Source organism: Etheostoma spectabile, chromosome 4 (genome assembly GCF_008692095.1).
Source record: "Etheostoma spectabile isolate EspeVRDwgs_2016 chromosome 4, UIUC_Espe_1.0, whole genome shotgun sequence".
Taxonomy (NCBI): Eukaryota; Metazoa; Chordata; class Actinopteri; order Perciformes; family Percidae; genus Etheostoma; species Etheostoma spectabile.
Window position 1 is genome coordinate 26,939,613 of NC_045736.1, and position 20,484 is coordinate 26,960,096.

Genomic DNA, 20,484 nt, shown 5'->3' on the forward strand with positions numbered 1-20,484 from the left:
GATCATTGGTAGAACATCATGTGGGACGCAGCTGTACTACCAGGATGCTTAAAGCCCCTGTATTTAGGAGACTGTCTTCTCCAGAGGAAAGACAGCATTTGTTGGTAGTTGGAACAGCTCAAAAGTACCTATTTTACATTTCTTACCAAGATTGGAGGGTTCTCACAGCACTGAGGAAAAGGTAGGGTAGGTGTTGAGATAAATGGTAGGCACACAAAGACTTTGTAACCAGAAAGCAGGGTTTGTTTTTCTCATAAAATTCATTATGAAATTCTTACCAAGAGTTCACATTTACTAATTACTCTTTAGCTGTGATAGCCATAGTTTGGTTTAAAAAGGGGTTGCTTGTAGTGATGCCTACAGAGAACCAGAGAACCTTCAGAGAATTATCGCCTGCATTTGCAGCTCCCTTTGGCTTTACATAACTTTGTAGCAAATTTCACTCTTATTGCATTGTTTCCAGTCACAGCAGGCATCTGTTTACAGCACAAAAGCTTTAAAACCCCACTGTACACTAGCTGCTGGAGCATTTAGCAGTTAAAGGAGTTGGAAGAGACCAAAAACAGAGCTAATAAGAAAGGGAGATTTGGCTTTTTTGACCATACCTAGAGTTTGGGGTCAAATACAACAGGAAATGCCAAAGAACGTAAGATTGACGAGCGTAATTGAAAATAATGATTTTGTGGCTGTGTTTTTCCCAGATTTTTGTGGCCTAGCAAAGATTTGCAAGCAGATAATGATAGATGAAGGATGGCAACAAACCGTGGGTTCTTATTATCATGAAAAAAGCATTCCATACTGTATTGAGAATTGCAAACCCCTCCTTTCACTGAGACACATACTCATAGGCACGCACACATGTATACACACACACACACACACACAAACACACACAGATGCATACCATTGCAGAATTTGCATCTGAATGCAAACTTTTGTTGGTAAATTCAAGGGTCCTTGGAGATTTTTGCACACTCTGTTCAGAGCTAGGTATTCCAATGGGAACAAAGTCACACATTAGCAAAGCCCTGCCAGCCTCAATTATGACCACAGGGATTGGCTTGATAGTGTTGCAGTGGGCCACATTCAGAACTGGATGTGTCTATTTAAACTTTTCTGGCTACATCCTTTATGTTTTATTGCACTACAGTAGTGTGGATGGCAAATTCCTGCATCAAGAATGATGTGAAATACATTTGTAGGTTCTCTGCTACCTTATTCTGTTTTATTTCACATGGAAGCCTTGGTCTGTGAATCTAGTATTCATGTTTGGGAAGAATCCATCTGCAATGGAAATGCTTAGGCTTTGTTCTCTCCAGACTGTATGCCTAGAGGTTCTTTCCCTTTCTCACATTTTCTCCATCTTTTTCTCTCCATCTCTCTCAGAACATTTGTGATAGAGAATCCAGGAGTCTGGCTTCAAGCTTGTGGGCTTTCTCCTCCATATTTCATATGCGTTATGAGACAGAGCTGATTAAATTGCAAGTGTTTGCCATGACTCGCCCTCCTTCAATATGAAATAAATGTTTTTTTCCATGGTTTTCTCATATTCTGTCTGTGTTTCGTGACTTCTCAGGGGGCTGCAGATTGGTTGAATCAGACTTTATGCCTGTTTCAAAGCCCAGCCCGTTTTATTTATAGGGAAAAGGACTTTGGAAGATCTATCAAGCACTCTCTTAGCTTCCTCACTGCCTCACTTGAATTGTGATACTTAAAGTACAGATGCATGTGGTTGGGCAGTGTAACATATCTGTCTGTCGTTGTGGGGCAGTGTTTTCATCTCACCAGTTTTGCAACTGTCTTACCATCATGCCCATGCTGTGACATGACCAGCTCTGTTGTCACTGCATTTATAATTCAGTCTTATAAATAAAAGATGGACAGCATTAAGTTTTTATCTGGGGATGGAGTACTGCTGTCTCTTAGAGCCTCTTTACAAGCGAATGACTGAAGAGCAAAACTTTCCTTCCCTGTTCTGACTTCCAGGCATCACTTGGCATTAGTATAACCTTAGGTGATCCTTGTTCCTCATACATGCTTTTAGAAGCTTATTCCCTCTGATCTCATATTCTTCTAGCTTACTTCCCAGCCCTTCCCCTCAAAGCCCCCAGCCGTAAATGACTTTTGCTGAGTTAGATTAACTCATGTTGTTTTGTGCTCCATTCTAAATGGCAAAAATTCCTCTTACAATCAGTGTTGTCAGGCTGAATTAGCAATATTGTTGTGTTGCTAACTAGCGGAAATAAAAGAGCTGATTTGGGTAGAACTCTATCCGGAAAACAAGCTCTAAATCCTCCCAGTTTACAGAAGCAACATGACTTGCCTTTGCATTATGAATGTGTACAACCATCACATTGGTTATGTTGTTGGAGATAATTGGCTTCTGTCTGTTTAGACGTCATGGTTTCCTGTTTTTTCTTTGCGGTTTCATGTAGCGTCTGCCACCTGGAGAGATAAACAATACGGGTAGATAAAAGAGAGAGGGAGAAAGCAAACTGGAAAGAAAGGACTGCATGTGTCAGTTAGAGCTGATAAAAGCCTGGAAATCCAATTAGTCCTTAGTATCAGGGGGAAGGAAGAGGCCTCATGAGAGTAATGTCAGAAAATATCCACCACCGTGGCATTTCAATAACACAACATTTACCTACTCAGCTATTGATAGATCAGCATGTAAAATTGAGCTGAATGTTTTCTTGTAAATCATGACTATATTTGGTACCCTTTCCTGACGGCTTTTGCCCACATCAGCTTTTTGAACAGACAAACAACCATCAAAGGGAAGTACTGTAGCTTTCACACCACAAACCACTCTAAAAGTGGAGCCAATGGCAGAGGACCGTCTTAATTTGAGCATACTGAATCCATTCTTTATTCACTATAGATGCCATGGAATCCATTTTGATGACAGGGTATTCACTGCTGGTTGCAGACAGAGCTAGTTAAATTTGTCGTTCTTTCACCAGTTTTTTTTTCTTGTGGATTTCCGCATCGCTTGTGTCGCTTGTTTTCATCCCGTGCCAGAAATGAAAGAGGGCTGTAGGCAGGGAGCGAACACGAGAAAGGAGCAAGGACAATTTCAAACAACTCGGAGCGCTGGGTCAGAGCTCATGTGTTCCTCTGGGGAAGAAGCAGATACCTAGAGTATGAAACTAGAGCAAACACAGCTGCTGGTGCAAAGACGTATTTGCGTGTGTGTGCATGCACGTATTCACATGCACATCATTTGTATTTGCTTAAGTGTGTGCGTTTTGTGAAAAGCAAGACCATAGAGGAGGATAGAGGACATGTCTGGGGAGGCCTTAAAGGCAGGGTTGGTAACTATTTCCAACAACACTTTTTATATATATTGTTTGAAATGGTCTTTACACCCCAACAGCAATAAATAAATTATGCGCTCTGAAAAAGTAACAAAATGATCCGTCATCTGTAGCTGCTGTAATCCTTTATAAACGCCTAGCTGTCTGCTTGGAAAGAACCAGTAAAATGGCTCCTTGCCCCGCTGCACGTACTCTACCCCTCCCATGTACGAGCCTGAGCTCAATACGCGTTGTCGCCGCATTGCTAAGAGTAGTCATGTTTGTTTTAAACATTCAGTGTGATAATTTTAGGTGTTTGCTTACAGATAAATGAGACATAAGACAAAATTGCGGTCCTTTCTCTGCTCTGAAGACGCGACTCGCTGTGCACATCTGTGTGTGGGTCAGAGTCCCGAGGGCAGGGGGGAGAGATTAGACGGAGCCCTGAGGAGATGCTACTTTCAAATTTCGCTAGCTTTTTAACATTACCAACCCTGCCTTTAATGAGCACAATCTGGGCAACGACATGGACCAGAGAGGAACAGGGAGCTTTGTCTTAGACAGAGGAGTGAAGTTTTTGTCTGTAATCATCTCTTCTCTTAAATGTTTAATATATTTAAGATGTTGTATTCTTTTAAGAGCTTCATCCTGTCTTTCTAAGTGCGTCAGTTGTGTAGGTGTGCATCCAGGCGCGGTTGCATGTGTGTATCTTTTTATTTGTGCCTGCTTGTCCCCATGTCAGACTGTATTCCAGTTGGATTGTTGTTAAGGAGGAGTTGCAGTCCCTACAGACATAGGCTGCCGTTGTGTTGTTGTTATTGTCTTCATCTTCTGGCTACATACTCCTTGTGGACTCACAAACGCATACACACATATGCCTAAAGTCCCACCTGTTTTACTGACGGTGGATCATCTCAGTGGGCGCATGGATGTTGCTGCTTATAAACGGTGTTTATGATTTTGGTCACTAAGGTGTACTTCTTGCTGATTTAATTATTGCCTCATTTCCCCTGCATGTTTCTGCTTGACTCGGTTCCACTCAACTCACTCAGGTGCTTTCCTCCATTTTGTTTCCCACTGCAGATAGTACCCCGTCAATGTGGGTTGAAGTGTTATCTGATTGTCTTAGCAATGCCAAGTAGAACTGCCGTGACATTGTCTTTGACGCGGCACAGCTAACGTTACTCTCTCCGTCTAGCCATCCCTGGATCAAGCAGCCAAACAGAGGAAAGTCTGCAATTTGTCAATTGATCAGTGTGGTTTCAAATAATGTCTTTTTATTTACAATGAACTATGTTACTACCTTATATTTAATAGTCAATGTTTCAAGTTAGGTTCTTGCTTTATCTTTTAAGATTTATTATGTAGTGGACACGGTTGAACCGTATGAATCTAAAATTAGTAAAGTAACAACCCTCTGGTCCATTGCTTTGTTTGCTGTAAAATAGTCAGGGTCTACTGCTACATGTTTGCAAGCGACTGTAACTAACAGTTGCCATGGTAAACTCAGAGGGGATGTACTTTTAATGAAGAAGAGTTATTAAAGAACTAATAGGAATGTGGTGTAGTTTTGGTGAATTGCATGTAGACATTAATTAGAAAAAAGCTCTATTTAACACGTAATTGACTCTAATTGTTATGTCAAACTTACAAAGGAGAGCAGAATTTGCAATTTTCTGCACGTCTAGGGGCAATTTACTTTTATTGACCTTGGTGATATTGCCACATTAAAAAATAACTGCTTACCTTTTTCACAGATACTTGCATATTTTTCTGTTCCACACTGTGGGCTCACAGTGTGAAAGAGAACAATAAAATTGAAAGTCAGTATTTTCAGCGGCTGCGGGTTCGGTTCTGACCTGCGGGATTCCTCTCCCCTTTCATGTCTAAGCGGTTCTGTTGAGTAAAGGCCTAAAATGTCAAACAAATTCTTAAATAAAAACAAAAGTCAGTGTTAATTCCTGCTCTCTCTCTTCACATTGTCACTCTGCTCATTGACCCCTGTCTTCATTTTCCTCCCCTCATCTCCTTCTCTTCTGTCTCTCTCCTTCACCTCTACCCAGACCTCCCACCGCCCTCCCCCCTTCCCACCTCCCCACATCCCTCATATCCACTCTAACCCTCTCAGGGGGAGGTGAGTTCTGAGCTGGCCCTGGGCCCAGGCCCATTAGCCCCAGCCATGTGCTCATCACCAGAGATCATTACACCCAGCCAATGACACCACTCTAATGCATCATTAATGATTGATTAACGAGCTGAGCTCAGCCCAAACGGGTGCATTTGTACGGAAGAGCACCCTGTAATGGCTGTGCAAGGCTTACATCTGCTATTCTTCCGTGTGTGTGTGTTTTATTCTTATCAGTCTCGCGCTGTGTCTTATCTCTCAGGTTGAGTGAGGGTTGTGTGTTTGAAACGAAGGACTGAGAAGGGGACTACAGGGTAGCGTGATGGCAGGGCGGGGGCTCTCCGCCCCTCTCCTTCTTCTTTTCGTCCTTCTTGTCCTGGTGGAAGTCCTTCCTGTGGCCCAGGGTTCTGGCTACCTGTCTGGACATCGCCTCAGGACTCGCCTGCAGAGGGACCGCCACTTCCGCAACATCCGACCCAACATCATCTTGATCCTCACTGATGATCAAGACATAGAACTGGGTAAGACATTTCCCCCCATTAATCCTTATATATGTGAGTGTTTACTGTGTGTTTGTGCATCTGTCTTTCTGTTTGCTTTATGTCCATGTCCCATGGGTATGGGTATTCACTCCATGTGTATCCAACAGCATCAGCAAGTGAAAGTCAGCCTAATACTGCCTCTTGGCACCACAACAACTGGCCCACTCAAAGTCATGTGCTCCCTTTGCCAACTCCTCCAATACTGGCATGAAATGAGGGCGGCCTATGGCTTCCATTGTCTGGGTGCCAAACCCTGGCCATCTCCCTTCCCGCTTAAGTCCTTTAGCGGCGTATTGGACTGGAGTGGCTGCATAATGGCCTCTGTGACATCTTTTGTCCTCCTGTGATCGCTAGTGAGAAGACTCGCATTGAAAAGCAGGAATTTATGGTCAAGCATCTGTTTTCCCCAACAATCACCATCAGCCTGAAAAGCTTTTAGTACACAGGAATCCAAATGGGTTACACTTTACCAAAAAGATTTATTCCCTCATTTACTTTTCTCCATAATGGTTTGGCTTTTCCCCCCTTGTGCCCTATATTTATATTTTTTGCGCTGTTTTCTTCAACCTCTCTCTTTTTTCTTCTCCAATCGTTTTATATCCCCCTGTGTCCCTTTCATTTCACTCCTCTGCCTTTGAATGTCCTTTCCCCCTACTAACCCTTCCTACAACCCCCCCACCCGTTTTCTTCCAGGCTCAATGCAGGCCATGAACAAAACTCGGCACATCATGGAGAAGGGCGGCACGCATTTCTCCAACGCTTTCTCCACCACGCCTATGTGCTGCCCGTCCCGCTCCTCCATCCTGACGGGGAAATATGTGCACAACCACCACACCTACACCAACAATGAAAACTGCTCCTCACCCTCGTGGCAGGCCCACCACGAGCCACATACCTTTGCTGTATATCTCAACAACTCTGGCTACAGGACAGGTGAGTGCCTCTAGTCTGAAACATGACTGTCAAAGTAGATTCAAACAGGTACATTCACAGATGCATTAAGCTTATGGACCAAACTTAACATACTGCTCGCCTGTTCCCTCTCAGCCTTCTTTGGAAAGTATCTGAATGAGTACAACGGTTCCTATGTGCCCCCTGGCTGGAAGGAATGGGTAGCACTGGTAAAGAACTCACGCTTCTACAACTACACCCTCTGCAGGAACGGAGTACGAGAGAAACACAGCGGTGACTACTCAAAGGTATTCATTCAGTCCACCTGAAATATACCACACTTACCTAAAGCTGTCACAATTGTGACATTTTAGTTGATTAATTGTCTTATTCTGTTCATTATACACCACAAAGTGTTGCTGTTTTGTTTGGCTTTGCAACAAGACCAAAATCCATTCTGTTAATTTGTTGGAAAAGGAGTGTGATTAATTTAAAACAGTTTGCTTTAGCAATGTTTTTATAGTCTGGCTATCACCAGACCAGGCCAAGCTCAATAGATTTGAGATTGAGCGTTGGTCTGAGGAGTGTGCTCTGTATTTTTTCTGCACAAGATGCATGACCAGCGGGCATAGTTCAAATGACTCTGTATGTGATTGGATAGTACTTTAACCAATCAGACCAACGGTCCGGGTGACGTAGAAGCGATAGTCAGCGGCATCACCGCTATGTTGAATGTAAACAAGAAGCTGATTAGTCGCTTCTCTATCGTCATCGTGTTAAACCCGCCAATAGCACGCCAGGTAGATAAGCCAGTTTGTGATTGGTTCCCACAAAATTGTAAACTGAAGCAGGAGCATCAAACGTACAATTTTTACCAGTCTAAATGTTTTACCTGCTGCAAAATTATTTATTCAAGCTTGGTCTAAAACTGTTCAAACCTGTAAGCCAACTGAACATTATGAAAAAGTGGTTCAAGACAGTTAATTAATGTAGGAGGCTTCATTTTATTTTAAAAAGTTAATAGGCAACCGGGAAACACAGTCAGTTTTAATGCAGCATTTATTCAAAGACAAACTGAAAACACAACTGTACATTTGATACTACTAGACAGATTTACTGTTCATTTCTTCTCTGCTCCAATCACCAACAGGTGTCTTGTACAAGCGCATCTACTGTCCTTTAACACCCTGTTTTCATCCAAACATTTGCATTTTGCAAACAGGACAATTCCCCTTGGCGTTAGAAAACTGTGTTCCCTTTCGCAAAAGATCCCGCATTTGAAAATTTAAAAAAGATTTTTTTGGTTTGCAATTTCTATACATTTTAGCATTTAACTTAAATAACTGTTAAATCTTAAATGCATCTTTTTTTGGGGGACACAAAACCGGGTCTTAATGACCTTGGCCCGCAAGTGCTGACGGCTTTGACATTTGCTCTTTCACTCCCTGTCCCACTGATACTAGGACAATTTCCCCCTCCAGGGGACTCCCCTGACAGACATCTTACCCGACAATTTAAAATACTTCCGGTGTCAAAAGGGGAGTCCCCCTCTCCCCTGTATGATGGTCCTAACCTGTGCTCCGAGGCCAGAAGACTCCGTCCGCAGTACAGATGCCTTCCCCAACGCCCAAGGAACATGAAAGAGAATAATGCATTTTTCTAAAATAGATATGATAAAACTATAATCAAGACAAATACAAGTTTTTTTCTACTTTTCATGCATCAATGTTATTGCTTCCAATAGCATCCCAAGTTCACGCTCCCCTTTATTTGGACCAGAATGACTAAATTTATAATCCCAGCTCGATTATCTTCCCCGCCTTAGTAGCTTTGGCAGCTTTTGCCCTTCCAAACCCGCCATTGTTTTTTCCAGTTTATTCTATATTAGCCCTTACCAGTAATACCTTGCTAATTTGTCCCTTTTTTAGCATGATAAAAAAGGCTGAAGTTAGTCTAAGCTAGGGGAACTTTTTTTGACAAAAACCCCACACCAGGACATGCAAACTTTTTAGCCTTTTTCTTTTCCCACCCCTTTAAGTCCTGACTGGCTGTCTAGTGCTGCTGGGTAATGGCAGACCTGATATTGGCCTCGAGAGAGAGACAGATCCTAGCCCAGTAATGAAACTGCAGTTTCTGCCCCTTCTCTTCAACCCCCTGACACCCTTCTCCTGCATCACCTAATCCCTCCAGTATCATTAGCCTGTGCCATGCAGGCTTTACACACACAGACCATTCTGGAAATTCAGCCCTAGTGTCTTTGTACTAACTTTTAATTGCTCTTTCTCCATAAATTTGCTCTCCCTCGGGTGATGTTTTCTGAGGGCGTTTCTGTGTCTATTTTTCTCACTCCATCTCTCTTTGCCCTTATCTACCAAATGAAGAGAGAGAGGCAGTAAAAGTCCTGCCCCACTCTGGTGATAAACCTTCTTCTCACCTCGGCTCCTTGCAGACACATCTTTACACTACATTAGATTTGCCACTGTGGACCAGGCTGTGAGACATTAGCATTTCTTAAAAGTCCAATCGATCCGCGTTTAACGTTAAATACATTTTCTTCAAGGATCCCATTAGCTATTTAGCAGTGTTTATTCTCAAATAATTAAAGTTCCATATAGCTCGGAGTTAATAATTGATTAAACTCAGCTCACTGTGTTCAGGCCAATCAATTCCAGTGCTTTGCATTTTACATGGTTTATGTAACCTCCAGTTTAGCATTGCATAAACAGTTTCCTTGCTACTTTAGAAAAAAGCATAGGCGACATAGCAGACACGGGCAGAGAACATTACTGTGAATGCACAATGTCACTGTACACACACTCGTACATTTTCTATAATCCAATTTACAGCAATATCACATGTCATATCACACAAAAAAAAAACTGAATGCAAATCTATGGGGAGTTACAGTGACATATACTGGAATGAGTGCTGTGCTCTGTTCTTTTCTCTTTTTATGATGTAAAAGAAGCAACAAAAATGAAATGTTAAGTTTTGTTTATGTGGTTTAGCTTGATGCTTTCTGTCATCTACCTCTTTTAGAACTCCCAGCTACAACTATGCCCCTAACCTAGACAAACACTGGATCCTACGCTACACAGGAGCTATGAAGCCCGTCCACATGCAGTTCACCAACATGCTGCAGCGCAGGAGGATGCAAACCCTGCTGTCTGTGGATGACAGTATGGAGAAGGTAGGCGGGACATGCAGGCAGATAGACATATGCTTAAAGACAGAAACACACACACACACACACACACACACTCTTAAACACAGACACACACACACACACATTTCATCTGACAGTCTCAAGTCCTGAGAGATCTGTGCTTGTTCTGACTGGGACTGTATAATGTATTCACTGACACACTTGGTAAATTGTTCAATCCCTTTCCTTAAAACTGGCACAACTATCGAACATGAAGTATAACTTTTTACACTGTGTGAGTGTTTAATGAATTATATCCTCCTGCCTAGTTGTACAACATGTTGGCGGAGACAGGGGAACTGGACAACACCTACATCATTTACACCTCAGACCATGGCTACCATATCGGCCAGTTTGGTCTGGTCAAGGGCAAATCAATGCCTTATGAGTTTGATATCCGTGTTCCATTCTACGTACGAGGACCTAATGTGGAGCAAGGTGCCATGTGAGTGACGCAGACACAGTTACAGTTCAGTTATTCATTCAATATTCTGATGTCTAGTATAGATACTGTCCCCCAGTATTATACGTGTGAGATTTATGATATTGTGATTTCCCTAGCGGGATTGATAAAGTATAAATTATTGTTATTATTAATGTTGTTGTTTTTGTTGTTGTTATTAGTTTCTAACAAATTCCCATGAAAAATATCACCTCACCTTTGCTTCCCTACAGAAATCCTCATATAGTGTTAAACGTTGACTTGGCACCGACCCTGCTGGACATGGCCGGTGTTGATATCCCTGCAGAAATGGATGGCAAGTCTATCCTCAAGCTGCTGGACACAGACAGGCCAGTCAACAGGTGAACACACAACAATTATTTTACTCAAACTCCCGGCATTTAAAAGACAATACAAAAATGGCATTTATCATATTGCAGATTAGATGCCTATTTGCCAAAAAGCAGTTTGCCTGAACTCTGTAAAGTTTTACTATTTTTTTTTAATTTTACAATTGATTTATAAACGTGTAGCACCACTTTCCTTTGAGTGCTACATAAGGGTGGCATTTGAAAATGGAGTGCATGTTGGTTCAGTGTAAATATCACAGAGTGGTCTGACAGGATTTTTCATTTCTTATTACTTATTTTCCAGGTTCCAGTTGAACAGGAAGAGTAAAACATGGAGAGATTCTTTCCTTGTGGAGAGAGGGTATGTTTTATGACCTTTTGCAGGACATGTTCTCAGTCCAGGCCTTATCTTCTGTCTTCGGATGACATCAGACTCTTTGCTTGTTGAAGAAAAATGCATGTATTTTCCTGTTCTTTTAGGAAGCCTCCACACAAGAGAGGTGATGGGAAGGAAATGGCCCAGGAGGAGAACTTTCTGCCAAAATACCAGCGGGTGAAGGACCTGTGCCAGAAAGCAGAGTACCAGACCTCCTGCCAGCAGCCAGGACAGGTACTGAACATGCAGGAGCTAAGAGGGGGAGGTTATTCAAGTTACATGGAGTGTAGCTCATGCAGGGTGATAATTTGCAAACCGTTTTGACAATTTACTGAGTATAACATGCAGCCATTGTACTTTCATGGTTCAATTTGACATCACAGTGTCTTTTTTAATCCTTCAAAATGAAGTGCGCAGAGTATAATGTGTGTGAATAAGTACTGTATATGTGTAAAGAACACTCTGGTTTGTTAAAAAAAAAAGTATATTATAAGGATATTTTAATACTGTTGATCTGGAGTAGGCCTATTTCTTAGATTTTAGGGTTCTTTGTATGGTAATATGAGTCTGACCCGATAAAGAACATTTTAAATAAATTGATTTCTATGCGTCAACAATTATGCTATGCTACAGTACAAGCCTAAACACCCGACATCATGAAACTTCCCTCTCCCACGTTTCAGAAGTGGCAGTGTGTGGAGGACCCGACTGGCAAGCTGAGGCTGTATAAGTGCAAGGGCATGGCTAGTCTCTTTGCTCCACGTATGCAGGCTCTGATGGCCAGCGGTGCCTCCCACGTCCAGCTGTCTCCCACGTCCAACTCCGACAGCTGTAACTGCGACGATGTGGGCTTCAAAACATCTGTCCTGAAGAGGAAGAGGCTGCTCACCAAGAAGAGTAAGTTCCTTTTGTCACTCACATGTACCTTTGTTTTAGTAGTAATTAGTCAATCTGATTTTGTTCAGAAAGACACTTCTGCTTTATTTTGAAATGTCCTTGTAGTGGCCTACAAAAACTTGCCAAATAGGGCCATTAATCTCAGGCTAAAATAACCAGCTTTTGAAGGATTCATGAGATGAGGAGCATGTGGCTGTGCTGCCATCAAGTGGTGGACTAGAGTAGACATGTGGGCCTTTAATCAAAGGGATCAAAAGATTCATGGGATATGATACCATGAGCATGGAACGAATCATCAGTATTTTATATTGTATTGTGCTGGTCTTCACTTGTCTACATCATCATAGATCTTGATCTTCAGCATCAAAAACACGTCCCTCTTTTTCATCTTACTCAGGTCCCCCTGTCTCGTCTCATTCAGAGGTGAAATCCAGTAAGTCTGTCTCTAGGAAGCGCTGGGCCCGCTCTGTGTCGTTTGAGCTGGATGGTGACCTGTATGCCGTAGACCTAGAGGAGGGCTACCGGCCCCTGGGCTCCAGGAACAGCAGCTGGGCCACAGACAGGAAGAGAGTAGTGGGGAATGATGAAGACAATGAAGAGTTCAGTGGCATGGAAGTCACAGCCAAACCCACCACCAGCAATAAACTCACACCACCTGATGCTCTTAAAGTCACCTACAGGTGTACATCAATCTAAATGAATGTGTAATGTTTTTTGTGATAAAAGAGAGAAATAAAATGTGAGGAAATAATTTGAAGATTTGGAGTGCTATTGTGCTTTTTATCCTGCAGGTGCTCTATTCTTATGAATGACACAGTAAAATGTGATGGAGGCCTCTACAAGTCTCTTCAAGCATGGAAAGACCACAAACTGCACATTGAGCATGAGGTACTGCGACATTCTGCACCTTGATAAACCTAATTCATAAAACTCATTTCACAGGTTGTCAGTAGCTTGTAGCTAATGAGCTTTGTGTGTTCGTTCCTCCTGTGTGTTTAGATTGAAACCTTGCAGACCAAAATCAAGAACCTACGTGATGTCAAAGGTCACCTGAAAAAGGTGCGGCCAGAAGAATGTCAGTGTAACACTCCCAGGTGAGAATGGGTCCAAACCGCACTGTAATCTACATAAAAAGCTAATGACATAATGTGACAGTTTTTGTTTTTTGTCTTTACAGTTATCTCCTCAAGAATAAAGAGATGTTCAGGCTCAATGCAGGGCGCATGCACTCAGTCAGGTAAAGATTTACATTGTTTGACAATTATTTTTTGTATTTCCTCTTGCAATCTCGCTGTATTGAATTTGTTTTGTTCTCATCAGAATGCCATCAAAGCAAAAGAGTCAGTGGCTGCAGAAGGAGCAGAAGCGCAGAAAGAAACTACGTAAATTCCTCAAGAGGCTCCAAAACAATGACACTTGCAGCATGCCTGGCCTCACTTGCTTCACCCATGACAACCATCACTGGCAGACAGCCCCCTTCTGGACAAGTAAGGACTAACATATGGCTGTATAAATAGATTTGAAACATATTGTTTAGATATTTTCCAAAGCAAGTATAGTGAAAATAATATTTTGAAACACGGTTGTAAAACCCCTTATTTTCCACTCTCACCCCACCCTTCGTAACCCACTCCCACTCCCTACCCCTCCCTCCTTCCCTCAGTGGGTCCATTCTGTGCGTGCACTAGTGCCAACAATAACACCTATTGGTGCCTGAGGACCATCAATGACACACACAACTTCCTGTTTTGTGAATTTGCTACCGGTTTCCTGGAGTATTTTGACCTCAACAATGACCCATACCAGGTATTTCATTTGCACAGGCACACTGTGTTCTATGGCAGATACATAAATACCTCACCAATAATAACTATAAAACGATTCCACTGTTTTGCCCTTATTATCACTGTAGCTGATAAATGCTGTCAGCACCCTCGACCGCAATGCTCTGAATGCAATGCACCAACAGCTCATGGACTTACGGGGCTGCAAGGGACATAAGCAATGCAACCCAGAGAAGGGTGAGTAAAAAGCCTCTAAGGCAAACATGATTGATTACAGTGCCCCTAGTAATTTCAGACTGAGACTAATGTTACCCTACTTCCTTTTAGGAGGAAAAGAGCGAAACTACTTCAGTGAATACAGGTATTTTCTTCTTCCTCTTATAGCACAGTTGATTACTCTTATAAACACGACAGATGGAACTCATGTTAAAAGTTGAACTCTATGAGGTTAAAGCCTCCCATGTGTGTCTTTAGTTATGTTTCTTCTTACTGCCAGTCATCTGCTGAGTCAAGAAAATAAAAATACAGGTTCCTTACTTTTGGGATCAAAGCCATTCTAGCATGCAGAAGTCAAAGAGGGCCAAAATGCAAGCCTGCTTTTCAGCTTCTGCTGTTACCTTTTTGTAATAAAGCCTAATTGCCTGTCTCTGCTGTGCGTGTGAGTGTGGGTGTGTGTGGCTGCCTGTGTGTGCACATGCATGTGTGTGTGCGTGTGTTTGTGCGTGTGCGTGTGTGTGTGTGTGTGTGTGTGTATGTATGTATGTGTAAACCTGTGTGTGTGTGTGTGTGTGTGTGTGTGTGTAAACCTGTGTGTTTGTCTCCATGCATGTGCATTTGCCCTGCACATGTATATGTGCTGTGCATGCTTCAGGCCAGTTCATCGTCGAAAGAGGCCAAAAGTGAAGAAGCCTTCCTCCAAATCGCTGTGAGTTTGTCATAACCCATCTGTTCCTTTGAAGTCAGCCAAGCTTTACTCCTATCTCCATCCAGATTTTTTTTCAGCTTGGTTAGATGACCCAGCAGCATGTGCCCCTCTCTCCTCTTTACTGTAATTCTGTACCCCTATACTTACAGTAACTCTCATATACCTGCATTGCACCATCTTTTTCATTTACTTACTCAAATAAAATAAAATAAAGCAATGCAGATGTGACATTGTCTTATTATTTTGTTCTCAGTCCTGTTATTGTCATTTGTTACTTTTCCTAGCAGTGTTGGTAGGACCAGATCACAACTGGAGCCATGGTTTCCAGTGAATGCCACAGATGGCACATTTAATTCACAGTCTTTGTTTTCCCTGCACAGAGGGCAGATTTGGGAAGGGTGGGTTGGTTAACCACCTGCATCCCACAACCCACCACATTGGCCTCCTCCGGCGAAGGAAAGAGAAGGGGGAGTGCAGGCATACCTGAGGACCTTGACCACACTTTGATGGACCATAACCTGAGATACTACTTTACTCTTATCTGGGTTTTCATTTTTGAGAGAGCTGCTCTTCATTACTCTCACCCAGGCAGAGGAGATGCTGAGACTGAGAGGAAGCTTAAAGACTCTCCGATTGTCAATTCTACCTTCGCACACATTTAATTCTCATTTACATCTTTTGTTATGCCCCAGCTGTCCTGGACCATTAACATTAACAGGATGATGTGAATCAAGTGGGATAGTTTGATCTTGACAAGCCATTCTGTCTAACAGTACTGCTTGTACATAATATATATCAGCTTTATTCAGCTTACGTTCATGACATGTGGGACTGGGTGGAAATATGATGAGTTACATGTCAACTCTGCTGCTACTCAATATTGTCATAGCCTCATGATGTCTATGTGCCCATGCTGACTAAATCATTAGTCCTTGGAGTAACAAGACATACAGTATGTCCTTTCTCTGCAATGTATCTGCACATGAAAGTGGTAAGGACTTTTAAACGACCGACAAAACTCTTCGCCATAATCTTTTGTATTATATGCTGGTGAATGTCTTTTATTAGGCATCATCTTCCTCAAAGCTGTGAGATGTGAAGTGACTACACATTGCCTGCCTTGATTGAACCCCATCCAGTGTCAGCCACACTTTGAACTGGCCTGCAGTAACCACTATTTCACAATGATAGAATCCAAACCTCCAGAATATTTGACCACTGGCAGAATGCGTCATCAGTAAATGCCGTTTTACTCCTTTGTATTGTCATTATCATCACTGTAGAATTATCTATATAGTTTGTTCAGCTTGCTATACATGGTGCTACAGGATAACAATACAGAAGTAAAAACTTGCTGTACAGAACAGTATGTATTTGAATGTATGTTGTGCAATTAATATAAATGTTTACAATATTTTTTATAATACTGAAGAGGCAGACCTTGTATGATATGGCTTGAACTTGTAGGGAAAAATGTAGCTTGAGAAATGTCATTGCCCGCAACTATGTATGTTTGTCTTTATTTACATGGAAAAAGCACTTAAAGGGTTCACTGTGAAGAGATACGCCTGTACGTTTAATGAATATAAAGTTTACTCTGTGCCACTGCCAGAGGAACAACACTACAGTGTAATACTTATTGATGTGAATTTTAGCAACTTGCCTTTGTTAGCTTGTTTGATTTTTTTCTTAGCAAATATGTCCATAAACCTGAGCGCTGATAGTAATTGTGAATAAAGTGTTGTTTGACCATAACACATGAGCCAACTTTTATTCTGAAATTGCATGGTGGTTTGTGTTCGTGTCCAGCAGGTGTCTCTGTCTACTTGTCCACAGGGGCTAACGACACAAGGGTAACGTGGTAGGTTACAGGTTACAGCTCACTACAGTTACAACAGTGAAGATAGCTAGTTGTGTGATCATAAAAAAGATAATGTACTAAGCTCTCTGACTGGCTGAGTTACTAAAGAATACGTTGTAAAATGAGAATATCAAATGCCTGATATTCAAATATGAATCCGATAACCAAAAAGCGTCTCTACTGGTGTGTCACTTAGCAACCGCAGTGTTGTGGACGTTTCAATATATGGTTTTAACAGAGGGCTTACTTAGGTTTGCTAATGAATAGCATCTTAAGCTCAATAGCAATGATTCAATAACAAATAAGCAAAAGTAGGTGAGCCTTTTTGTTACAAACTATTAAAACAATGAATGCAGTTATTCAAATTCACTGACAGATTAGTTGGCAGACAGTTGATGACCGTTAGTGTTACTCAAAGCATGATGGGAAACCTCTAGTCCACATAGTTGGAATTTCACATTACTTATTACTCTGCTTTGTTCAGCCAACTGAGCCACTAACGTGTTTTGCTCATGGTTTGGCTTCTACTCTTTCCAGCCAGCCTTTCTGTATTTACTTATCTATTTTTTCCCAAGTAATTTTTCATGGATGAAAATAAACTTTTTTTTTTGTATGATGTATAATGCCGAATTGTTTAAACATTGTATAACATGTCTGTAAAATTTGCTAAATAAAATAAATAAATAAATGAAACTCTTTCCAGCCAGCTAGTCAAAGGGATAGTGTAGGGGAAGTGGTGGTGGGGGGTGCGGACCATGCAGGCAGACTGGGTGACCCCCATCCCAACCTATGACTCACGTGCAGAGGCGGGGACTGCATATGAGATTCCCAACCGGAGAGGAACCGTCCCGTATTCACTCTTCGGACCGCTCTGTGCGCTCAGAAAATTACCTTCATCCCGATACCAGCTAAACATCGTTTTCCCTTTGTTGACGCCTTGTTTACAATGTGAAAAAAATGGCGGCGACAAGGTAAGTTAACTCTAACTTTAATTTCATAGTGATACAAACTTAACTGGAGAAAGTTACGAAGCCAAAGCTTGGTTGCCTCGCTATCACCCCGCCGCTTACCGCTTTCTGAGGGCAGCCAGCAAGCAGTGAACAAACCACGCCACTCAATGGATAGCTAATTACATTGTTTAAATACTTTACAGTGCGTGTAGGTGGTTTTAAATCTTAAATATTTGCTAAACGTTTGTGAAAATGAAGTAACTTACGCGAGAATTCAGTAATGTGAATAAATTAGCTATGTTGAAATAATTAATTAAACTTTAAAACTAAAATTCGAATGATATTTTCTAACATTGGACAGTGCTGGCTCCCCGGATGTAGCTACAGTTATTAACAGTTTAACTAACGTTAATTTGTAGCTTGCTAGCACGTAGCTTGGGAACCTACGACAGAAGTTTGACACTTACGTTTTGCAGCCATTTGGTATTTGTAGTAGAGGTAATTTAGCTGTAGCTGTGGGGGAGGTCGAGCCTACTTTCTTCGTTAATCTATCATCAACCAGACCCATCTTTAAATGTTTCCTAATAAGTCTTTGCTGTGGTTAAGAAGCCAATAACCCAAACGGAAGGCAAATGTTCCACAGACCATTTGTTGCTCACATTTTTACTGGTGAAAGAAGGGTAACTGGGGCTCTAAGCTTTAGCTACTGGTTTGATCTCCACATGTTGAATTTCTTCAGCATCTGCTTTGACTGCATTAACACTTTGTTTTGCTTTCATCGGCTTCTTGAGGCAGATGGTTTACTTTAGTCCTCCCAGACTATTTAAAAACTGCTGAGATGAAAAGGATAACTTTGGTTCCTTTCACATTTTCCTGTAACTGCTTTTTAGTCCTATGACTTTATATACTGTAGACTTTTAATGGCTAAAGCTGATGTTTTGAGAGTCTTTGATGTCCTAATATTCCTCCTTGTGTGCCTTGGTCACTGTTTTACAACCAAGCTGCAGACAGATGTAAGTGATATATTCTGAAGTGATAAGTTTGGCATGCCATGCCAACCTGGGTTGCCAACTTTCTGGGTGCAGCCTGCCACCACCCCCTGCCACCTGGTGCTTATCTGTTGACAGTGTGGTGTTGGTTTATGCAGATGTGTTAACTTCTCTATCTGTCCAAAGCTACATCTTTATCTGCCCAGCACTACATTGCAGATAAGGCAGAATGGCAGGAGAAGACAATGGTCTATTTGGTGTTGCTCCCTCTTAAAACATGTCTTCCATTAATTTGAGCTTTTCACCATGAGGGGCAGATGTTACAATAGGATGTTCTCTCACTGTTTGCCTTACTAGCTCACACCAGTAGACCGACACAAGGGAACAAACCCTGCAACCCCTTACAAGATTAATCAAATTGGTTCCTTGACAAGGCAGGATGTCCATCTTACAGAGGATTTGGCATTGGACAAGTTTGTTTGCCAGTTGAACGGAAGTGATTTTGAAGCTTGTACTCCAGTAACAATGACTTGTTGTGAGTTGTGACATGTTAGTAATATGACTGTGGATGTTTCTTTGTGTTAGACATAAAGCTTCAAATCATATTTTCCAGCTTCCATGCCCTTCTTTCCTGTTTTCTGGATTACAATCCTGGTTACATCCCTGTGGATCAGTGTTATTAACGCTCCACACCCACTTTTCATCTGACTTTGATTCTCTGTGGCCTGCCACAATGACACTGTAATAAGGTTAAAGTGATTTGCCAAAACACGTTTATCTGTACCTGTACAGCTAAATGTGCAGAGATTAAAGGCTGGGTTAGATTCCTGGCCCACACTTGCTTGAACCCGACGCTAAGAGTGCTGATCAAACTAGCATGGGGATAATAACTTGTGGGACGGTCATGTGCGCAGATAGGCTGTAAGGATGAAATAGTCATCTGCTTCAAAAGAGTTAAACGAGGCTATATAATCGTAGTGAACTGTCAGTGCAAAACTTTAATGAACTCTACACAAAAATAACAAATGCACATAAAATGCAATCATAACACATGTTACACTGAAACAGACAGGGATGAGACACAACTTTTATTTTCCCCTTAACTGCGGCATAGTTGTCTCCCTTTTTTACAGATTTAAAACTTGTTTTTTTTTTCCCCTTAAAGATTTGTCTCACTCTATTCCAAACCTAAAACTCTGTTATTAAGAAATATTAATCTGTTCCTGCATCGTTGATCCCCAGCAATGGCCTCTTAAATCATAATCCACCTCACCCCTCCCCTTGGGCCCGTACAGACCCAGCATTAACATCTTCACCAGGCTGCTCTGCACTTCTAAGCCTGGAGGGCCTGGCGTCTGCACCTCCACTTCATCTCGAGGACAATCGGGACGTTTCTTTCCTGTGTGCCCCCCACCCACTCACCCTGTAACTCAGCTTTGGGATTAGACTCTGGCCTCGTTTGTCATGTCAGCAGGGGAGGATTCGGGGGGATAGTGTGGTCCAACTTAAAATGTAGTTTTAAACTGCTGCTGGTGGTAGGCAAGCAGGTCAGAAGATAAAAGTAAATGTTTTTTTGGCAACACACAGATTGCCGAGATTGAATTCTTGAGTTCATTTTTAAAAGGTTGGGCAGAAAAGGTCTTCATATTTAAAGTGCTCATATTATGCTCATTTTCAGGTTCATAATTTTCTAGAGGTTGTACCAGAATAGGTACTTACATGGTTTAATTTTCAAAAACACCACATTTGTACATTGCTGCAGCTCTTCTTTTCACCCTGTGTGTTGAGCTCTCCGCTTTAGCTACCGAGTGGGGCATTTCACTTCTGTTCCATCTTTGTTGGGAGTTGCAC

The 20,484-nt window shown here is 41.9% G+C and overlaps 2 protein-coding genes across 2 annotated transcripts in view; both read left to right on the forward strand.

Annotated features, from left to right (window-relative positions):
- sulf2a (sulfatase 2a) overlaps nt 1–16,588 on the forward strand; it is a 35,005-nt gene extending 18,417 nt beyond the window's left edge. Inside the window, exons 3-22 of the mRNA XM_032514180.1 lie at nt 5,684–5,942; nt 6,657–6,896; nt 7,011–7,162; nt 8,338–8,492; nt 9,894–10,044; nt 10,329–10,504; nt 10,735–10,863; nt 11,156–11,212; nt 11,332–11,461; nt 11,911–12,124; nt 12,522–12,804; nt 12,916–13,012; nt 13,124–13,218; nt 13,302–13,361; nt 13,445–13,611; nt 13,788–13,930; nt 14,037–14,145; nt 14,236–14,269; nt 14,780–14,833; nt 15,214–16,588. Of these exons, the coding sequence (XP_032370071.1) occupies nt 5,744–5,942; nt 6,657–6,896; nt 7,011–7,162; nt 8,338–8,492; nt 9,894–10,044; nt 10,329–10,504; nt 10,735–10,863; nt 11,156–11,212; nt 11,332–11,461; nt 11,911–12,124; nt 12,522–12,804; nt 12,916–13,012; nt 13,124–13,218; nt 13,302–13,361; nt 13,445–13,611; nt 13,788–13,930; nt 14,037–14,145; nt 14,236–14,269; nt 14,780–14,833; nt 15,214–15,244 (2,676 nt within the window). The 5' untranslated portion in view covers nt 5,684–5,743 and the 3' untranslated portion in view covers nt 15,245–16,588. The remainder of the gene's footprint in view (nt 1–5,683; nt 5,943–6,656; nt 6,897–7,010; nt 7,163–8,337; nt 8,493–9,893; nt 10,045–10,328; nt 10,505–10,734; nt 10,864–11,155; nt 11,213–11,331; nt 11,462–11,910; nt 12,125–12,521; nt 12,805–12,915; nt 13,013–13,123; nt 13,219–13,301; nt 13,362–13,444; nt 13,612–13,787; nt 13,931–14,036; nt 14,146–14,235; nt 14,270–14,779; nt 14,834–15,213) is intronic.
- Nucleotides 16,589–17,468: 880 nt separating this feature from the next.
- Nucleotides 17,469–20,484, forward strand: part of arhgap46a (Rho GTPase activating protein 46a) — a 35,025-nt gene continuing 32,009 nt past the window's right edge. Inside the window, exon 1 of the mRNA XM_032514183.1 lies at nt 17,469–17,665. Coding sequence (XP_032370074.1) covers nt 17,652–17,665 — 14 coding nt within the window. The 5' untranslated portion in view covers nt 17,469–17,651. The remainder of the gene's footprint in view (nt 17,666–20,484) is intronic.